Source organism: Anomaloglossus baeobatrachus, chromosome 1 (assembly GCF_048569485.1).
Source record: "Anomaloglossus baeobatrachus isolate aAnoBae1 chromosome 1, aAnoBae1.hap1, whole genome shotgun sequence".
NCBI lineage: Eukaryota > Metazoa > Chordata > Amphibia > Anura > Aromobatidae > Anomaloglossus > Anomaloglossus baeobatrachus.
Window position 1 is genome coordinate 551,789,340 of NC_134353.1, and position 16,654 is coordinate 551,805,993.

At 45.9% G+C, this 16,654-nt stretch overlaps 1 protein-coding gene across 3 annotated transcripts in view; it reads left to right on the forward strand.

Annotated features, from left to right (window-relative positions):
- The window catches only part of IFT74 (intraflagellar transport 74), a 191,647-nt gene that overhangs the window by 80,075 nt on the left and 94,918 nt on the right, over positions 1 to 16,654 (forward strand). For all 3 annotated transcript variants that reach the window (XM_075316873.1, XM_075316866.1, XM_075316880.1), the window contains exons 9-10: positions 6,101 to 6,239; positions 9,629 to 9,691. In XM_075316873.1, the coding sequence (XP_075172988.1) occupies positions 6,101 to 6,239; positions 9,629 to 9,691 (202 nt within the window). The remainder of the gene's footprint in view (positions 1 to 6,100; positions 6,240 to 9,628; positions 9,692 to 16,654) is intronic.

A 16,654-nucleotide genomic window follows, 5' to 3' on the forward strand; every position in this document is an offset into this window, starting at 1 on the left:
ACACATCTGGCATCAACCCCATATATTACCCCGTTTGCCACCGCACCAGGGCAACGGGATGAATTGGGGAAAAGCGCCAGCATTGCCACATCTAATGGATGCGCCACTTCTGGGGCGGCTGCGGCCTGCTATTTTTAGGCTGGGGAGTGTCCAATAACAGTGGACACCTCCTTAGTCTGAGAATATCAGACCACAGCTGTCCGCTTTACCTCGGCTGGTGATCCAATTTGGGGGCGACCCCATGTTTTTTGTTTTAAATTATTTATTTAATTTAAAATAACAGCGTGGGGTACCCTCTGTTTTGGATTATCAGCCAAGGTGAAGCTGCCAGCTGTGGTCTGCAGGCTGCAGCCGTCTGCTTTACCCTAGCTGGCTACAAAAGATGGGTAGACCTCACGTCGTTTTGTTTTTTTTTTATTTTAATTATTTATTTATTTTTTTGGCTAAATACAAGGCTAAGCACTCTTTAGTGCCACATGGAAGTCACTAAAGGGTGCCAGCTTAGAATATGCAGGGGGGTGGGACATTATATGTCTTTCTCATCTATCTATCTATCATCTATCTCTCTATCCATTATCTATTTATCTCTCTCTATTCATTCATTCATCCCTCTATCTCTGTCTCTATATCTATCTATTCATCTCTAGATCTACTCATCTATTTATCTTTCTTGCTGCTTCCGCAAAAAAACCCGGAAGGCACACGGATGCATCCGGGAAAAAATGGACCGTTTTTTGCGGACTGCAAAAACAGAACGGTCATGTGAATGTAGCCCACATGTGTTCCCTATGGGGGTAGGGGTCGGTACAGAACGATGGTGCGGGCGGGTCGGTACAGAGCGCCGTGTGTGTGTGTGGGTGGGGGAGGGTTGCAGAGCCCGATGTGATGTGGGGCGCAGAGCCCAGAGTGTGTGTGTGTGTGTGTGTGTGTGTGTGTGTGTGCAGAGCCCAATGTGGGGCTGTTTTTTCCATTGCTAGAGTGATAACAGGTCAGGTGTTGGGGCAGAATACTGACAGGGAATGTGTGTGTAGGGGGCAGGTAGAGGGCGGGGCTGGACAATGAGGCCGGGTGGTGCCAGCTCTGACTCAGGTTTTGCACAGGAAGAGGTCAGTTTGCTTGAGCTGAATGTAAACAAAGAGCTGCAGAGAATAAAGGAATAACTCAAGAGGAACAAAAGTGAGAAAACAAAAAATAACAATGTAGGGGTGTTTTATATGACAATACCGCACAAATAAACTCAACATTTTTTTGTAAGCTAATGTCGGACAACTCCGGGTGTACTCACTTTTGTTGCCAGTGGTTAAGACATTAATGGCTGTGTGTATTTATCTGGAGGCCACACCAAATTTAAACAGTTATACAAGCTGTACACTGACTACTTTACATTGTATTAGGGTCGTATCTTCAGTGTTGTCCTATGAAAAGATATACTAAAATATTTACAAAAATGTGACTGGTGTATTCACATTTGAGATAGACTGTACATCTACAGCAGAGAGTACAGGGAGTCTCTAAAATTTGCACCAAGTAGTCCAGTAAGTGATACTTTGCTGGAATCAGGCTTACTGCCGCTACATCATGCTACTTTCAGATTCCATTACAAAAACCTGCTGACAAATTTTTTTTAAACAAATGCTTTGTACTGTACTGCAAAAAATCATCTGCAGTCATCTCACTGTGTAGTGAGCAGAGACTCAATTATTGAGGGGGACTCAATTATTAGGGGGACAGATAGGGCAATCTGTCACAAAGACAGGGATCGCCGAACAGAGTGTTGTCTTCCTGACGCTCGAGTTCGGCACATCGCTGATCGGGTTGACAGATTACTGGGAGGGGCTGGGGAGGACCCAGCGGTCATTGTACACATTGGCACAAATGACAAAGTTAGAGGTAGGTGGAAGGTCCTTAAAGATGATTTCAGGGAATTAGGTTGTAAGCTTAAAGCATGGACCTCAAAGGTGGTATTTTCGGAAATACTACCTGTGCCACGAGCCACACCAGAGAGGCAAAGAGAGATCAGGGAGGTTAACAGGTGGCTCAGGAATTGGTGTAGGAAAGAGGGTTTTGGGTTCCTGGAGAATTGGGCCGACTTTTCAGTTGGCTACAGATTCTATGCTAGGGATGGGCTGCATCTTAATGGGGAGGGTGCAGCTCTGCTGGGGCAGAAAATGGCTAGAAGGTTGGAGGAGTGTTTAAACTAGGAATGGGGGGGCGAGGGTATTCACTTTATAGAAGGGGAATGCAGTGCAGATAGTGACCAGGGCACAAGTAATGAAATTGGGGGTGGTACGGGGGGAAGGGTTAGGACAGTTAATACAGTAAGCAGGAATACAGGTACAGAGTCATACGTAACGTGCATGTACACTAATGCCCGAAGCCTCACAAATAAGGTGGAGGAATTAGAATTAATATTGTTGGAAGAAAATTATGATATAGTGGGGATATCAGAGACATGGCTGGATGAGAGCTATGACTGGGCTGTTAATTTACAGGGTTATAGCCTATTCAGGAATGACCGTACAAATAAGCGAGGGGGAGGTGTGTGTCTATATGTAAAATCATCCTTAAAACTCATCCTGCGTGACAACATATGTGAGGGTACTGAGAATGTAGAGTCCCTATGGGTGGAGATAAGGGGGGGGAGAATGAATAATAAAATACTGATAGGGGTGTGTTATAAGACGCCGAATATTATGGAAGAGGTAGAGAATCTCCTCATAAAGCAAATTGATAAAGCAGCGAGTCTCGGAGAGGTAATTATTTTGGGGGACTTTAACTATCCTGATATAAATTGGGGAACAGAAACTTGCAGTTCCAGCAAAGGAAATAGATTTTTGATAACAGTGAAAGATAATTACCTTTCACAAATGGTACAGGACCCCACAAGAGAGGGAGCACTACTAGACCTTGTACTAACCAATAGGCCAGACCGCATATCAAATATACAAGTTGGGGGTTACTTGGGGAATAGTGATCACAAAATAATAAGTTTTCATGTATTCTTTAGTAAGATATCTAGTAGAGGGGCTACAAGGACACTAAACTTCAGGAAAGCAAATTTTAAACGGTTGAGAGATGATCTTAGTGCAATAAACTGGGATGATGTACTAAGTAATAAAAGTACACAAAGCAAATGGGAGACTTTTATGAGCATCCTGAATAGGGCTTGTGCAGAAAATATACCCTATGGGAACAAACATGCTAGAAATAGGAGAAAACCCCTATGGCTAAATAGAGCTGTAAGGGAAGCAATAAAAGAAAAACAGAAAGCCTTAAAAGAATTAAAGAGGGTAGGTAGTGATGAGGCATTATATAATTATAGAAAATTAAATAAAATATGTAAAAAGCAAATTAAGTTAGCTAAGTTTGAGACAGAGAGACTCATTGCAAGAGAAAGTAAAAATAATCCTAAAATATTCTTTAACTACATAAACAGTAAAAAACTGAAAAGCGATAGTGTTGGCCCCCTTAAAAATAGTCTTGGTGAAATGGTGGAGGGGGATGAGGGTAAAGCCAACCTGCTGAATGACTTTTTTTCTACGGTTTTTATACAAGAAAATGCCATGGCAGATGACATGACCAGTGATACCATAAATTCACCCTTGAATATTACCTGCTTAACCCAGCAGGAAGTACGCCGCCGCCTCGAAATCACTAAGGTTGACAAATCTCCGGGCCCGGATGGCATACACCCCAGAGTACTACAGGAATTTAGTTCTGTGATAGATAGACCATTATTTTTAATCTTCTCAGATTCCTTAATAACAGGGTCGGTACCGCAGGACTGGCGCATAGCAAATGTGGTGCCAATATTCAAAAAGGGGACAAAAACTGAGCCGGGAAATTATAGGCCGGTAAGTTTAACCTCTACGGTTGGTAAAATCCTTGAGGGTTTCTTGAGAGATGCTATACTGGAGTATCTCAAGAAAAATAACCTTATGACAGAGTATCAACATGGGTTTATGAGGGATCGATCCTGTCAAACTAATTTGATCAGCTTCTATGAAGAGGTAAGTTCAAGCCTGGACCAGGGAAATGCAGTGGATGTTGTGTATATGGACTTTTCAAAAGCTTTTGATACGGTGCCACACAAAAGGTTGGTACATAAAAGGAGAATAATGGGGATAGGGGAAAATATGTGTAACTGGGTTAAAAACTGGCTCAGTGATAGGAAACAAAGGGTGGTTATTAATGGTACGTACTCGGACTTGGTCTCAGTTCATAGTGGGGTACCACAGGGGTCAGTATTGGGCCCGCTTCTTTTCAACATATTTATTAATGACCTTGTTGGGGGCATGCGGAGTAGAATTTCAATATTTGCAGATGATACTAAACTCTGCAGGGTAATCAATACAGAGGAGGATAATTTTATATTACAGGGAGATTTATGTAAATTGGAGAATTGGGCTGAGAAGTGGCAATTGAAGTTTAATGTAGATAAATGTAAGGTCATGCACTTGGGTAGAGGAAATAAAATGTATGATTATGTACTTAATTGTAGAACACTGGGTAAAACAGGCACAGAAAAAGACTTGGGTGTATGGGTGGATGGTAAACTTCACTTTAGTGGCCAGTGTCAGGCAACTGCTGCCAGGGCTAATAAAATAATGGGATGTATTAAAAGAGGTATAAGTGTTCATGAAAAAAATATAGTTCTACCTCTGTACAAGTCACTAGTGCGACCGCACTTAGAATACTGTGTACAATTCTGGTCACCGATATATTAAGAAGGACATAGCTGAACTGGAGAGGGTGCAGAGAAGAGCGACCAAGATTATTAGAGGAATGGGTGGGCTGCAATACCAAGACAGGTTATTAAACTTGGGGTTATTTAGTTTGGAAAAACAAAGGCTTAGGGGGGATCTAATCACAATGTATAAATATATGAGGGGACAGTACAGAGACCTTTCCAAAGATCTTTTTACACCTAGGCCTGCGACTGGAACACGGGGGCATCCGCTACGTCTTGAGGAAAGAAGGTTTAATCATAATCACAGACGAGGATTCTTTACTGTACGAGCAGTGAGACTATGGAACTCTCTGCCGCATGATGTTGTAATGCGTGATTCACTACTAACATTTAAGCAGAGCCTGGACGCCTTTCTTGAAAAATTTAATATTACCAGTTATGTATATTAGATTTTATGACAGGGTATTGATCCAGGGAACTAGTCTGATTGCCGGATGTGGAGTCAGGAAGGAAATTTTTACCCCATTGGAACTTGTTTGCCACATTGGGGTATTTTTTGCCTTCCTCTGGATCAACATGTTAGGCTACAGGTTGAACTAGATGGACTTAGAGTCTCCCTTCAACCTTAAAAACTATGATACTATGATACTATGATGAGACTGTAGCTGCTCTCTGCACCGCATTTGTTGAATGGAGGTGTGCAGCTACAGGGAGAATAAAATCTAATTTTCTTCCTTTAGCTGTAGCCTATTGTAGAGTCAGGAAAGATATGCATACTGTCGGCCTGAATCCAACCAAAGGGTCATGGCCTCCATTAATACAGGTGTATTGAGCGAGGCCGAGCGCCTCTAGTCGGAATGTGGCCACGAGTATGTATATACTGGTAGCCATGTGACCGCCATACCCAGATATGAACTCCGCGAATCCTCATAGCACAGTGCGTGCAGTGTGAGGATTCATAAGCCTGTAGTCACAGAGTGACTGCAGACTTATTGATTTAGACCAGACACCCCCTTTAATGCACATTACCCCTATATCTATAGGTAAATAGTTTCTCGGTGGTGACATGTTCCCTTTAAACAGAAAACATCAGAATTTAAGGAAAAGTTGCTATTGTTGTTTGTGTGGAGTGAGATTTGTCTAGATCTGTGGTAATTTTCTGATATGATCTATATCTCCGTACGGCTATTTCCAGACATTTAAACTTTAGCTATCCCCAAATTGAGTGTTACACAGTGAATGAACCTCCGGAATATCATCTATCACAATCACAGCAGCTTGCTAGTCCAAAGTTGCTATCTACAAGCGATAAAGGGCTTTGAGGATTTTATCTTGCCCGTACACTCACTGACATAGTATTCAGTCTTTTTATCAGTATGTAAAATTATTGATTGTTTTATTGTGTTACAGGAAGGAAGATCAGATTCAAGCCGTGGAGGAGGACATTGAACATGAGAAACGAGCTGCTGAAGGCATCATTAAAAACATGCCAGAGGACAAGCAAGCTATATACTTCACTATGAAGGCAAAGAATGAGCAGCTTTCAAAGGTGACACCATGAAGGATATTTGAAAATGGATTAACTATTTCATGCGTTCCTATATTTTAACATTGAAACTACAAAAATATTAACATCTGAAAAACTGATCACACCTGTGTGCATGTAGGTAGCTTAAAGCACCATTCCAGTCCTTTTTTTTCAGCTCTGGAGTCTTGCTTTTAAAGGGAACCTGTCAGCAGTTTTGGGGCCTATAAGCTGTGGCCACCACCAGTGACCTCTTATATACAGCATTCTACCATGCTGTATATAAGAGCCCAGGCCGCTGTGTAGAACGTAAAAATCACTTTATAATACTCACCTACAGGGCGGTGCGCTGCAGACTAGTCAGATGGGTATCTCCGTTATCCCGTACCAGTGCCTCCTCTTTCGGCCATCTTTGTCCTTCTTCTGAAGCCTGGTGCATGACGCATCCTACGTCATACACACTCACTGGTCCCGCCCTGCTCACGACAGATCGAAGTGCGCCTGCGCAGGACCTCAATGCCAGCTAGTGTGGATGACGTAGGATGCGTCATGCACCCAGGCTTCAGAAGAAGGAGGACAAAGATGGCCGAAAGAGGAGGCACCACACCCGGAGAATGGAGCCACCCATTCGACCAGTCTACACTGCACCGCCCCTTAGGTGAGTATAATAAAGTGATTTTTACGTTCTACACAGCGGCCTGGGCTCTTATATACAGCATGGTAGAATGTTGTATATAAGAGCCTACTGTTGGCGGCCGCAGCTTATATGCCCCAAATCTGGTGATAGGTTCCTCTTAATCTAAGGAGCCTGCCTCTAGTGTTATACTCACCCCCCCCCCCGGCGCCTTCACTTTTTATAGATTCCGGTCTCGCAGCATCATCTTGAATTTTCTGATTGGCCAATAGTCAGAATTTGCGTCAGAAGCTCTCAGTACATATCTATGAGAGCCAGAATGAGGCTTTCATAGAGATGCATTGAAGAGTGATCTCCAGTTTGCTCCTTCAAAAACTGGAGCGAGCAGGCAAGTCTCAAACTGCCCTTATGGGAACGGCGGTGATAGCAGAGGAAGACAGCAGCGGGTAAGTGTAAAAGTATGTCAGGGACCTTAGATTGGACGCACCAATCCAGCAGTAAAATAAAAACAAACACTGGATTGTTGCTTTAAAGAAGGAAAAACATATTCAAAGCATCGCAAACTTGCTTATAAGTCATAACTTGAAATTTGTTCTCTAGGAATAGAAAATAAATGAACGAGTCAGGAAAATGCAATTGTGAATATATTGTTATAGTTTTAATTAACAAATCACACTTATTTTTTTCTATTGTCGCCACCTTGTTACACTGACAGAAACATGCCTTAGAATGTTAATAGGTCAAGTATCTATGAATATGGTCAGTAGGAAGCTTCTCTCCCTTACTTCACAAAGATATGCTCTTTCTAATACTGGAGATACCAGGGATGTTGTGGTAAGAAGAGCCTACTCACACTGCTGTCTTCCCTGTGTTTCTGCTCTTGGTGATATTAGGGGTGCTGAGTAACAAGAGGCTGCTCACCCTGCTGTTAAACTGCCTTTTTGATCTAATACTGGAGATACCAGAAATACTAAAACAAGAAGTGACCACTCCCACTGCTGTCCTCTCTGTCTTTCTGTTGATGTAAATAGAATCTGCTGTGTAAATTGTCTTTTTGATCAAAACCTAGAGATATCTGGTGCTAAGGTAAGGAGAGACTGCTCACACTACTGTCCACCCTGTATGATCTAATACTGTAGATATCAAGGGTGCTGAACAAAGAAGAGACTACTCACACTGTTGTGCATGCTGTATTTCTTATTCAATACAGCAAATACTAGAAGTGCTGAGGGAAGAAGAGGCTGCTCACACTGCTTCCCACTTTGTCTATCTGAATGCTGAGCAGCTGCTGTGACCTTTAAATAGCCTATACCACACTCTGCAGGTCACAGAAGCCTGTTTTTAGCAGCTCTGTTGTTAGTGTAGCAGTTGCTTCCAGCTGTTGCAGGCTACTGCAGCACAACATCTATGTGCTACAGTGCCACTAAACCTAGAACAGAGCTGCACCTCAGTGCCACTACACTTATAATGGAGCTGTGCTACAGTGCCACTACACCTAGAACAGAGCTGCACCTCAGTGCCACTACACTTATAATGGAGCTGTGCTACAGTGCCACTACACCTAGAACAGAGCTGCACCTCAGTGCCACTACACTTATAATGGAGCTGTGCTACAGTGCCACTACACCTAGAACAGAGCTGCACCTCAGTGCCACTACACTTATAATAGAGCTGTGCTACAGTGCCACTACACCTAGAACAGAGTTGCACCTCAGTGCCACTACACTTAGAATGGAGCTGTGCTAAAGTGCCACTACACCTAGAACAGAGCTGCACCTCAGTGCCACTACATTTAGAATGGAGCTGTGGTACAGTGCCACTACACCTAGAACAGAGCTGCACCTCAGTGCCACTACACGTAGAATGGAGCTATGCTACAGTGCCACTACACCTAGAACAGAGCTTCGCTATAGTGCCACTACACTTAGACCGGAGCTCTGCTACAGTGCCACTACCCTTAGAAGGGAGCTGCACCACAGTTTCACTACTCTTAGAATGGAGCTGCTGTACAGAGCCATTACACTTAGAATGAAACTGTGCTACAGTGCCACTACACCTAGAACAGAGCTGCACTAGAGTGCCACTACTCTTAGAATGGAGCTGCTCTACAGTGCCACTATCCTTAGAAGGGAGCTGCACCACAGTGCCACTACTCTTAAGGGTGCTTTACACGCTGTGACATCGCTAGCGATCTCGTTAGCGATGTGACACGCCAGATCACAGCGGCGCTATAAAACCGACCTATGTGCAATCTCGGCAGATCGCATCGGTGATCTGGCGTGTCACATCGCTAACGAGATCGCTAGCGATGTCGCAGCGTGTAAAGTACCCTTTAGAATGGAGCTGCTGTACAGAGCCACTACACTTAGTATAGAGCTGCACTACAGTGCCACTAGACTTAGAATGGAGCTGTGCTACAAAACCGCTACAGTTAGAACTGTTAACTAATATTAATGCCTATTTTGTATATTGTTCATCAAATATCCATGCCCTGGCATCCCTTTAAAGAGATTTAATAGCAGGGATTTATTAAAGTTGACCAACAATCTGCTATTTCACCTTAGTAGTCCATCGATGGTAGACATCCCGGAAAGAAGCATCCAACATGTTGGCTTTGTCTCAGTCATGCACGTGTGGGAACATATCTTTCTGATGTTTGTTTTATTTTACTAACTATCCATCAGCTCAGAAAGACGTAGCAAATAAAGATTTTCAGTAATTACCATGTGTTACCACAGAACAAGCACTATTCAGTCTTCCTTATATTTGACATTTCTAGGAGCTGGAAATACAGCAGAAGGACCTTGACTCACTCAATGAGAAGAAAGACGTTTTGGAAGTTGTAAGTACTTTACAAATCTGTACAATCATTCTTATGCTGGAAGTGTATTGATTTTACATCCAGTAATCCAAATAATGGAGCCTATAGTAACAGGCTTTAACTCTGCCTGTATATTTAATGATCTAGTAATCGTTTCCTCTTACGAGGCATCAAAGAGAACTTTTATACAATCTTCTTTCTCAGTGCCTTCTTGTGGTGATCAGTTGTTATAATTTGCAATGAGGAGTGGTTTTTTTTGGGGAGAGGGGTGGACGAGACAGTGAGAAAGCAAACCAGGGAGGGCTTTACGTTACCCTGTCAGCTTTTTTTTTTTTTTTAAGTATACAACATAACATTATTTTATCATGTCCCACACTACATTTCCTTTGCTGCCTTCCCTGACGAGATAAAATTGCTTTTTATGCATCTAGAAAGGTGTCGTCTTCAATGACAAATTCTGTGTTTTGGTAGCCACCACTAGGGGGAGCTTTAGTACTTGCTGCATACGGTTTAATTATTGGCCTCCTTGTAACAACAGTGTTGTCTTGGAGTTCTAGGTCTGAACACTGACACCATAGCCCTTATAAACCACACATGGTAAGTCACCCACTACTCCCAGGCACCTTCGGACACGATCACCACGAGGAACAGGCACAAGGCCCCATGATCACATAAAGGACGCTTTTTCCATTAATTTCACCCTCTGGGTGCCATATTATACCTGCCTCTTGCTCTTTTTGCCTCAAGCATAGAATTCCCACAGATCATAAGTCACAGGTGTTCTAATTCAATGCCAAGTGCTGATTTTGCCTACAAAAAACCTCCCATTTTTTGCATAAGATACGTTGGAGACGCTATTCTCTCCCATCTTGGATGGTCAGATGACCATCACCTTAAACAAGTTAGATAAGAGGACGATTGGCATCTTACCACCTATGTGAGGATATTAAGGCTCTATATGAGTGAAATATTTTAAATATATGCAAGTGACCTCTCTACGCGATACGCGCCAGACTACAACCCATTGAGTCCTTGAAAAAGACCGAAGGTTTTTTGGTCGATATGTTGGACTTATTTGCATATTTCTTCAATAGGACTTATTTGCATATTTCTTCAATATCCCCACAAGAATAAAATAATAATACATTTTTCAAACGAATCATCTTTTGTGTGCCGGATTCTTTATATTTACTGAACACTGACCTATGACTTGTTTTAAGGCCATAGTAAGAAAAGTATTTGCACAGAACATTGGATTTATTTAGGATAAATGGTGTTTAAAGGGAGACATTTACTGAAAGATTTTTCTATTTAGTTATTTGCACCCACAAATTGTGCTTAAAATGTATTAGATGTTAAAGATAAAACACAAGATCTAGCTGTTTTTTAAAAACGGTCTTTTCTTGCCCAGGCCCATTGGATAGCAGAGTTACTTTTATTGCTTTTATACAACATACACCTTCAATAATTATTCAATTATTAGAAGTGCAGAAAATAGCTCCTGAAAATGTTCCATTTACTCATTAGAGCTCGATTATGCACGTGTAGATGTCACACCTATGTAATTATGTCATGGTATTGCATGCGTGCAGTGTAAGTCACAATTTGGAATGTAAATCCCTGCTATTTCTGCCCTTGGTTCTTCAGGTTGAGTGACTCGTTTATTGGCAGCCCTTCTGCATGGGCATGCACACAGAGGTAGCAGTCACACTGAACTCCTACATTGGGAATGCCCCGCTAGGCATACGTGCTCTCCTGATCTGACATCTATAGAATGCCCCTGGGGAGTACTGTGCTAAGATCTTAATTATCATAATAGGACATTTGCAAAATCCATATAGGATCATAAGATTATCTGAGCAACCATCCAAGGGGCAGTCTCTCCCCACCCCATGTTATCTATAGAATGTGCCTTGTAAACAGGACAGTTTGAAAGTTTCCTTATAAAAGTGAAAATATCTACTGTTCTTACTGCACTGAAGGATCCCCAGTTCCCCCGAAGGAGTTGTCCGTATAGAGCAGGCGCTTCCTTTTCAGCTTCTGTAATCCCTCACTGCATTGATGACGCAGCCTTGTACTATTATCATATACATATTCACTGCATAGAGACTGTACAAGCATTGTGCCTTATAATAATTCACAAAAGAACCAACAAAATTGCATACAATAAAGTATCTTAGTTTTAAGAGAAGTAAAAACATGTGATGAACTTACAAAAAGGAAGGGACGCAGCACACAATGATGTATGGAGTGTACACAGGTAAACCGACTGATATCAAATGCATATGATAAGAAAAAATAATCACTATGTGATAAGATTTGTAGAACAAAAATAATTAAAGCCATATAAGAATGCACAATGGTGCTGTAGCAGATATATCAGATTGCATAATATTTCTTTATCGTTCCTATGGGAGACCCAGACATTGGGTGTATAGCTTCTGCCTCCGGAGGACACACAAAGTACTACACTAAAGAGTGTAGCTCCTCCCTCTGAGCATATACACCCCCTGGATAACAAGATCTAGCCAGTTCATTGCTTTGTGTTCAGGAGGCACACATCCACACATGCATTCTCATCTGATTTTTCATTTTTGGAAAGTTTTTGAAGAAAAGCGGGTCCAATCCTGGACTCCCGGCATGTCCCTTCTCACCCCACTGTGTCGGCGGTGCTGTTAAGGTTGATTTACAAGGCTGGAGCCTTACATGCCGCGCTCCTTCACCATCCCTCGGGCTCTGGCTTGAAGTGGGAGCCAGCACGGTCCTCCTTGCTTTGCAGGAGACCGGTCTCCATCCGCAGCCCTTCAGGATCCTGCTGGACGGAGCACTCATCCCCAGGGACTTGGAACCCTGCGTCTCAGCAAGCTAAGTACCTGAGACGTTTATATTCGGGGGGTCCCGGTACTTTATTATGGTGGGGGAGTGTGCTGTGTAACTTTTGTGACATTTCCGGCCGGTTCTCTGGCTGTCGCCTGAGAACCGCACCGATGGTGCCTGCGCGCCGGCCGCATCGCTTAAATTTAGGCCCCGGCTTCGCCGGAGGCCTACTTTCGATTTCACTGCCCTCGCATGTCAATCATGCAGAGGGACAGTGCGGCTCCGCCCAGCGGCCGTTCGGCACAGGGGAGGGACACTCCTCTCTGATTACATGTCCCCTCCCCTGTAAATCTCCTTGGCCCTCCAGATCCCGCTCTCAGAGCAGGTCCCGCCCCCTCTCCTCGCTCCGGCGCCATTTTCTCAGCGTTTTTTCTCTGGATCAGCGCTGGCTGCAGCATCCCTGCTAAGCTGCTTGGGGGTCCGGGCTATTGGATCTGGAGGGCACACAAATGGGATGGTAAGCCACAACCTCCGGTTGTGGACCTTCTTATATACTCTCTGGGGGTCATTCTGGCTCAGAGCCCCCACTTCAGCAGCATGTCTCACACGAGGAGCAAGGCTGCAAGGCTGTACTCAATATGCACTGCATGTAAGCTCATACTGCCTGAACCGAGCACATATCCACATTGTGATGCCTGCTCTAACCTGACAATGCCTCAGCCTGAAATCGCACCCACAGTGGTCCCTCCGGCTGCTTCTGCTCCTGTGGCTGAACCCCCGGCTTGGGTAGAATCCTTCTCCAGGTCTATCTGCCAGTCTTTTGCCGACTCCATGGGACAGCTGTCCCGGACTTTGCTGAGCATGCATGAGCCCCCTTCTCAGGGCGCCTCTGCTGCTAGGGCCCTCTCAGAGGAGCTCACAGAGGATTCCTCATCTGGTCCCAGACCCCGTCCTCCTAAAAGGAGACGCAGGGTTCCCTCTCCTTCCTCGTCCCGCGGCTCTGATTCACGAGCTGACTCGCAGGATGAGGAGGATGCCTTTACTGGGGGCTCGGACGGTACCTCCATGTGCCCCATTGATCTGTCCGAAAGTGACGCAGATGTTAGTGATTTGATTGCGTCCATTAATTCTGTACTGGACCTCAATCCGCCAGTATCAGAGGAGCAACCCTCTCTGGCAGAAAAGCACCAGTTTACCTTGCCTAAGAGGACAAGGAGTGTGTTCTTTAACCACTCCAGTTTTCAGGCCACTGTGACCAAGCCTAGGGCCTGTCCTGACAAATGCTTCCCAAAGCGTGGTTCTGATGACCGTTTTCCCTTTCCACCTGAGGTGGTCAAGGAGTGGGCTCATTCACCAAAGGTAGACCCCCCGGTGTCTAGACTCTCAGCCCGGACCGTTGTATCAGTGGCTGATGGCACCTCTCTTAAGGATTCCACTGACCGCCAGGTTGACCTTCTGGCCAAATCTGTATATGAGGCGGCAGGGGCCTCGTTCTCCCCATCTTTTGCAGCAGTGTGGGCTCTCAAAGCCATCTCTGCTTCTCTAGAGGAGATGCATTCCCTCACTACGGAATCTATGCCCGAAATGGTTGCCTTAACTTCCCAAGCTTCAGCTTTTTCATCCTATGCCATGTCTGCCATGCTGGAGGCTTCTCACCGCACTGCGGTGGCTTCGGCTAATTCCCTCGCTATCCGCAGGATCTTGTGGCTTCAAGAGTGGAAGGCAGATGCTTCTTCAAAGAAGTACCTTGCTGGGCTCCCTTTTGCTGGATCCAGGCTATTCGGTGAACAACTGGATGAAATTATTAAGGAGGCTACTGGCGGGAAGAGTACTTCCATGCCACAAACTAAAACCAGGAAACCTGCCCAGGGTAGGAACCAGTCGAGGTTTCGTTCCTTTCGTTCCTCCAACTGGTCATCCTCTAAGCCCTCAGCCTCGTCCACTAACTCAGCCAAGGACCAAAAATCCAACTGGCGCACAAAGGCACGTCCACAGAAGTCCGCAGGAGCTGCTGCCACTAAGGCAGCCTCCTCTTGACTATCTGGCCACGCCAGCAACGTCCTTAGTCGGTGGCAGGCTCTCCCACTTTGGCGGAGTGTGGTTTCAACACGTCTCCGATCAGTGGGTGCGGGATATCATCTCCCACGGCTACAGGATAGAATTCTCTTCCAGCCCGCCAAACAGATTTTTTCTGTCAACTCCCCCCTGCTCCAAGGCCGCCGCCTTCTCTCGGGCCGTGGCATCCTTGTAGGCCAACGGAGTAATTGTACCGGTTCCCGCCCGGGAACGGTTCAGAGGTTTCTACTCAAATCTCTTCCTAGTCCCCAAAAAGGACGGTTCCTTCCGGCCCATCCTGGATCTCAAGCTTCTCAACAAGCATGTTCAGGTGCGGCATTTTCGCATGGAGTCTCTGCGGTCAGTCATTGCCTCAATGATCCAAGGAGATTTCCTGGCATCCATCGACATTAGAGATGCCTATCTGCATGTGCCAATTGCAGTTTCACACCAGCGTTGGCTACGTTTTGCAATCGGAGAGGAACATTTCCAATTCATGGCTCTCCCCTTCGGGTTAGCCACAGCCCCTCGAGTATTCACCAAGGTCATGGCAGCAGTGGTTGCGGTTCTGCACCTCCAGGGGTTGGCAGTGATTCCTTACCTGGACGACCTGCTGGTCAAGGCTTCATCCAGCGTGGACTGTCAGCGGAGTGTCTCGCTCACTCTCGCAACTCAAACCCAATTCGGGTGGCTTGTCAATCTGCCCAAATCTACTCTGACTCCGACCCAGAGGCTCATGTACCTGGGGATGCAGTTCGAGACTCTGCCGGCACTTGTGAAGCTGCCCTTAGTCAGACAGCAGTCCCTCCATCTGGCGGTGCGCTCTCTGCTGAGGCCCCGCCGTCATTCCATCAGGCGCCTGATGCAGGTGCTGGGTCAGATGGTGGCGTCAATGGAGGCTGTTCCCTTTGCCCAGTTCCATCTGCGTGCTCTGCAGCTGGACATTCTCCGCTGTTGGGACAAGCGGACTTCCTCCTTGCACAGGCTAGTGGCTCTGTCGCCACAGACCAGGAGCTCCCTTCAGTGGTGGCTTCGGCCCCTCTCTCTGTCTCAGGGACGCTCCTTCCTGGCTCCGTCCTGGGTGATCCTCACCACGGATGCCAGTCTATCCGGCTGGGGAGCGGTATGTCTACACCAACGAGCTCAGGGCACTTGGACTCCGTCCGAGTCAGCCCTCTCGATCAATGTACTGGAAACCAGAGCTGTGCTTCTGGCTCTCCTAGCCTTTCACCACCTTTTGGCGGGCAGGCACATCCGAGTCCAGTCAGACAACGCGACAGCGGTTGCCTACATCAATCACCAAGGCGGGACACGCAGTCGCCTGGCAATGTTGGAGGTTCAACGCATCCTTCAATGGACGGAGGACTCCAAGTCCACCATATCCGCAGTCCACATCCCAGGCGTGGAAAACTGGGAAGCAGATTATATCAGCCGTCAAACCGTGGACAGTGGCGAGTGGTCCCTACATCCGGCAGTGTTTCAGTCAATCTGCCGCAAGTGGGGCACTCCGGAAGTGGATCTAATGGCATCCCGGCACAACAACAAGGTTCCGGTTTACGTGGCTCGCTCCCACGATCCTCAGGCCCTTGCAGCGGACGCGCTGGTTCAAGATTGGTCCCAGTTTCGTCTGTCCTACGTGTTTCCCCCTCTAGCTCTCTTGCCCAGAGTTCTGCGCAAGATCAGAATGGAGGGTCGGCGGGTCATCCTCATTGCACCAGACTGGCCCAGGCGAGCTTGGTACCCAGACCTGCTCCATCTGTCCGTAGAGGTGCCGTGGCATCTTCCGGACCGTCCAGACCTTCTCTCACAAGGTCCGTTTTTCCGCCAGAATTCTGCGGCTCTCAGATTGTCGGCGTGGCTCTTGAATCCTGGATCTTAACGGCTTCTGGTATTCCTCCTGAAGTCATCTCCACTATGACTCGGGCTCGGAAGTCTTCCTCGGCAAAAATCTATCACAGGACCTGGAGAATTTTCCTGTCCTGGTGTCGCTCTTCCGGCCATACTCCTTGGCCTTTTTCCTTGCCGACCCTTCTGTCCTTTCTACAGTCCGGTCTACAGCTAGGACTATCCCTCAATTCCCTGAAGGGACAAGTCTCGGCTCTGTCAGTGCTG